Below are 4,972 nucleotides of genomic sequence, written 5' to 3' on the forward strand. Positions count from 1 at the left end.
GCGGCAGAGCAGGTCTTTAGCATCTGCAGTGCCAGTCAGGTGGTTTTCTTTGCTCCTCTACTCCTTTCCTTACGGTACGGTGCGGTAATGTCAGTGAGCCTGATAGGAGCTCAGAGCGTCCGCTCTTCTCCCTCCATGTCACATGTACAGAACCAGTCAAAAGGCTACTTTGAAGAATCTAAGATATAAAACATATTCTGGTTTGTTTAACACTTTTTTGTTTACTACATAATTCCATATGTGTTCCTTCATAGTTGTGATGTCTTCAATATTAATCTACAATGTAGAAAATAATAAAAAATAAAGAAAAACCATTGAATGAGAAGGTGTGTCCAAACTTTTGACTGGTACTGTACATCAATCAACAATAGAATGTAATAAAACATAATATAGATCATAAAATCTATATCATGCTAAGTCAAGCTATTACCTCTTCAGGGGAGAAACACGGAGACTTGGAGGAGAGACTGGGGGGACTTGACTCAGCTCAGTCAAGCAGACGGCACAGTAAACACTTGGAACCTCACAAATATCTAAAATGGAAACTGTGGCTGAAATTTTCCTACACTCTTAGGGGAAAAAAGGTGCTACCTCAAACCAAAAAGGGTTCTTAGGCTGTCCCTGTGGGAGAGCCCTTTTGGGTTCCATGTAGAACCATTTTGACAGAGGGTTCTACATGGAACCCAAAATGGTTCTTCAAAGGGTCTCCTACAGGATAGAACCCTAAGAACCCTTTTGGAACCCTTTTTTCTGAGTGTATTCTAAAGAGTGTTCATGAAACACTAAGCTCAGTCTGAGTCAAGCAACCAAAGTGAACATATAGCCTTGGAAACTGCAAATGTAGTTTAAAAAAAAAAAAAAAAAAAAAAAAAAGAGCAAAAGTGGTCTCAAACTGGTTTCATGAACATGACAATGACTTCAGTGTTCTTCAGTGGTCTTCCCAGTCACCGGATCTGAATCCAATAGAACACGTTTGGGATGTGGTAGAACGGGAGATTCACAGCTTGAAAGTGCACCTGAAAAATCTGCAGGAATTGCGTGATGCAATCATGTCATCATGGATCAGAATCTCAAAGGAATGTTTCCAACATCTTGTGGAATCAAGGCCACAAAGAACTGAGGCTGTTTTGAGAGCAAAGGGAGGCCCTACCCAGTATTACTATAGTGTTCCAAATAAAGTGCTCGGTGAGTGTATATATGACAAACGACAAGAAGAGTCTGGTCTATATCACCGTTGGAATCTCACATACACAGTGGAAACTGTGAGCACTTTCTGAGAGAGATTTCGTTACAAAACAGAAAAACACTGCATGGGAGTGAGTCGTTGGACATTCCTACACCTTAATTCTGCCCGACTGCATAAATGTTTCTTCCAAACTTGTTTGCTTACTGTAGCTGTGTTTAGCCTTGTAAAAGCTAATTGCAGAGCCCGGCTAGCTGGCGGGGCACTGTGTCCTGCCCGCCTCCCCACCACACAGGACGATAATACGCAAGGAGGCCTCAGGTCACAACAACAGTTCTATGTATACACACCATAATGCAAACCTGGTGATCAAGGTTTGATGTATTCGCGTAACTGGGACTATATTTAATGGTTGTATTGTATTGGAAAACATAACGCTCTACTCCACTCTGGCAAACTCTCCCTTCGGAAACTCCTTGTTTATGAACTGAATGGTGTCACCATACTATCAGAAACAAAAACAGTCCCTTTCGCCCCAAAAATTACAGTTCTATCCAACTTACAGTACCGGTCGAAAGTTTGGACACACCTTCTCATTCAATGGTTTTTCTTTATTTTTTTAATTATTTTCTACATTGTAGATTAATAGTGAAGACATCAAAACTATGAAGGAACACATATGGAATTATGTAGTAAACAAAAAAGTGTTAAACAAACCAGAATATGTTTTGTATTAAGTAGCCACCTTTTGCTTTGATGACAGCTTTGCACACTCTTGGCAAGGTGTGTCAAAATTTTTGACTGGTACTGTACTTGCAAATAGAGATGGCATCTCCCCCGCTACCCCCCCTGTACAAGTTCTCTCCTGCTAATAAAATAAATAAAAAATAAAAAAATAAAAAAATAGCCTACTGGCATTACGACTGCCAATGGCCCCTGGTGTGAGCATTGATTACTTTGTCTTATGATGACTGTTGGATAGATGATTCACTTACTCAAACAAATGTATTTGCCATAAATGTAAAAAACGTAAATGCATGACTACCCCGCTTTATTACAAGACGTTTCCGTAAGAAAACATCTCGTCAATCAGTTGTGATGTTGTTCTCTTACAGGAAATAGTCCGTAAAAGTGCTTCAACCTCCAGATATGTGCTTAACTACAAGTGCAGTATGTCACATGCTGCAGTGACATGATGTCTCATTATCTATTCACAACACCAGCCATACTGTCCACACGCCGCAGTACGCTCATGTTTTATCATGCTGGCATATCTCCATGCTTGAGCAATTAACTAATTTCTCTCTCTCTCTCTCTCTCTCATATATATATATATATATATATATATATATATATATATATATATATATATATATATATATATATATATAGCATAGTATATATACACATCATGATATTTTCTAAAGTAGGCCTACTTCTCAGTAGAGCCTTCTCCAGAGGAATTCCCTCTAAGTGCACTTAGAGAAGCACAGGTGGCCAAGAACAGCCCCCCCCCACCCCCCCCCCCCGAACCACAGCTGTAACTATGAAAGTCACAACTAGACCAAGAGGAGTCCTTACAGTAGAATCTCTGGACCGCGCGCTTAAAGAGAAAACAGTCCTCTGTATAAGTATCTCTGTCATTTATCGCCCAATAATGACCGATCTGAGTTATCATGGAGCAGATTGGACCTGGCGGGGAGAGCTTGGCCTACCCAGGCTGCCAGCAGCGTTGACGCCGCAGCAGGGGCTCGTAAACAGCGTAAATAGGTCATGAATAGGTCTGCTGTATGCATTCATGTTGTCTTCCGCAAATTTTGGTAGGGGACCTTGCAGGCAGGTTCCGCACACTTTTCATTCAGCTGGCGCTCGCTGTCTGTGTAGTAACTACTCTAGTAACAGCATTGTAACAACCCTGGAATATTAGTTAATTGCTTTGTGATTGCGTCATAGTCGGTAATAGTTCGGTAATAACACAAAAAGCTGCACTCCATAAAGCATGGTAGGCCTAATTACTATGCTACAACATGTTAATAAAACGTTGAGACAGTTGCCTAATTACAGCGTTACTACAGACCACGGTCTCCTTGCAGCCTGGAAGAGAGTGCTTGGATTGGTGAACGTTCAGAGAGGCATTAGACCACTGTAAAAGCAGCACAAGCTCTGTGCTCTTCACCATCACAGCACTGAACAATCTACCTATCTAACAATCTAACGAATGGAATGAGGCATTACCTCCGATGTCTGTCTCCACCTGCGTCCCCTGTTTTGAACGGCCAACCCTTCTGATTACCGCCATGACCGTGTGTGCTACAGAGTTGAGTTATGTCATGTCATGTCATGTCATGTTATGTGATGTCGTACCCTGATGTGTGGTTGCTGTGTTGTGACTTCATGTTTCTTGTCTGTCTGTTACAATGGGCTGGGAACCTCGTTTTTCCTCCCTGAGGACAATAACGTAGAGCTGCCTATCTACTGTACCTTCAAAGCCCACTCTCTCCAGCAGGTTGAGGGGGTACCAGATCAGGGGCTTGTTCCCTACAGGTAGCAGAGGTTTGGGGGTGTTGTAGGTGAGGTCCATCATACGGGACCCCCCACCTGCCGCCATCAATACCGCCTGGAGCTCCATCTCCCACACCTGGGGGAGAGAGAGGGAGGGAGGGAGGAAAGAGGAAGGGAGGAAAGAAGAAGGGAGGGAGGAAGAGACTTGTATTGTCCTGTAACACTGCAGCAAAAAGCACATGTGCCAATCACACCCACACACATCCTATTTATGTGCCAATCAACATATCCTTGCTTTCATTATTCATGTCTTGCTGACATCAGACAAAGAAGCAACATCCAGTTTTCATTTGAGTGTCGTAAGCCAAGGCTGACATCTGTCAACAACTATAATCAGGTCCACCAGAGGACTCGGTGGCTTCTGCAAACAGCATTAGACCAACGGCAGACCTGTGTCGTTGTCGTGTTACGCCTCGCAGCACATGAGGAACATCATCATTTCCAACACGTACCTGTCAGAGAGTCAGTTGAAAATGCAGAACTTGAGTCCCAGATGTCAGCGCTGCAAGACGCATGCACTTGCTGTTACTGTTAGCTTCGGAGGCTAGCGAGCTAGCTAACAGTCCGCGCTGTTCTAAACTTTTATCGACCAAGACAACAATATAGCACGCGTATTATCGTATGTTAAGGCCCTCAAATGTATCCGGTACTTACTAATGTGTGATAAGGATGAAGGGAATGTGAGAGATACTTCGTTTACCTGGCTAGCAAGCTAACATGTATGATGACATTTGGGTACCGTTGATGAAATCAGACCGTGTGGAAACGATGAACAGTGTATGGTTCCCATCTTTTGCCCTGCGTCCATGTGTCTAGAATTTACACAATCAACCAAAAAATGATAACCATAACCACAACCATCATCTTCATCATCATCATAATCCACAACAACAAAAACAACAACAAAAACAACAACAACAACAACATGAACATGCTTCATCCCAAAGAACTATTCACAATTATATGAGTTAATATGTTTTATTAATGAAACAAGTGCAACCTGTAGTTCCATTCAAGAACTCCTTTATGGGGAGAAGAGAACATTAAGTATTTCACTGTGTGTGTCTTTTTCACATACAGGGGGGAGAGAGTGTTCCTAAGGATTCACACCAGTAATTTCCAGCCAGCAAGCAGCCAGGGCCCCCCCCCCCCCCCCCCCCCCCCCCCCCCCCACCATCCAGCTTACCAGCCACCCAACTCCTCCAGACAGGCGCAGCTCAAGTCAAA

At 43.0% G+C, this 4,972-nt stretch overlaps 1 protein-coding gene across 1 annotated transcript in view; it reads right to left on the minus strand.

The window, feature by feature from the left end:
• Positions 1–4,479, minus strand: part of eif2b3 (eukaryotic translation initiation factor 2B, subunit 3 gamma) — a 32,616-nt gene extending 28,137 nt beyond the window's left edge. The window contains exons 1-2 of the mRNA XM_083689611.1: positions 4,198–4,479; positions 3,665–3,821 (exon numbers count right to left, since the gene is read on the minus strand). Coding sequence (XP_083545737.1) covers positions 3,665–3,812 — 148 coding nt within the window. The 5' untranslated portion in view covers positions 3,813–3,821; positions 4,198–4,479. The remainder of the gene's footprint in view (positions 1–3,664; positions 3,822–4,197) is intronic.
• Between the last annotated feature and the right edge of the window lie 493 nt (positions 4,480–4,972).

This window comes from Argentina silus, assembly GCF_951799395.1.
Source record: "Argentina silus genome assembly, chromosome: 18".
Classification (NCBI taxonomy): domain Eukaryota; kingdom Metazoa; phylum Chordata; class Actinopteri; order Argentiniformes; family Argentinidae; genus Argentina; species Argentina silus.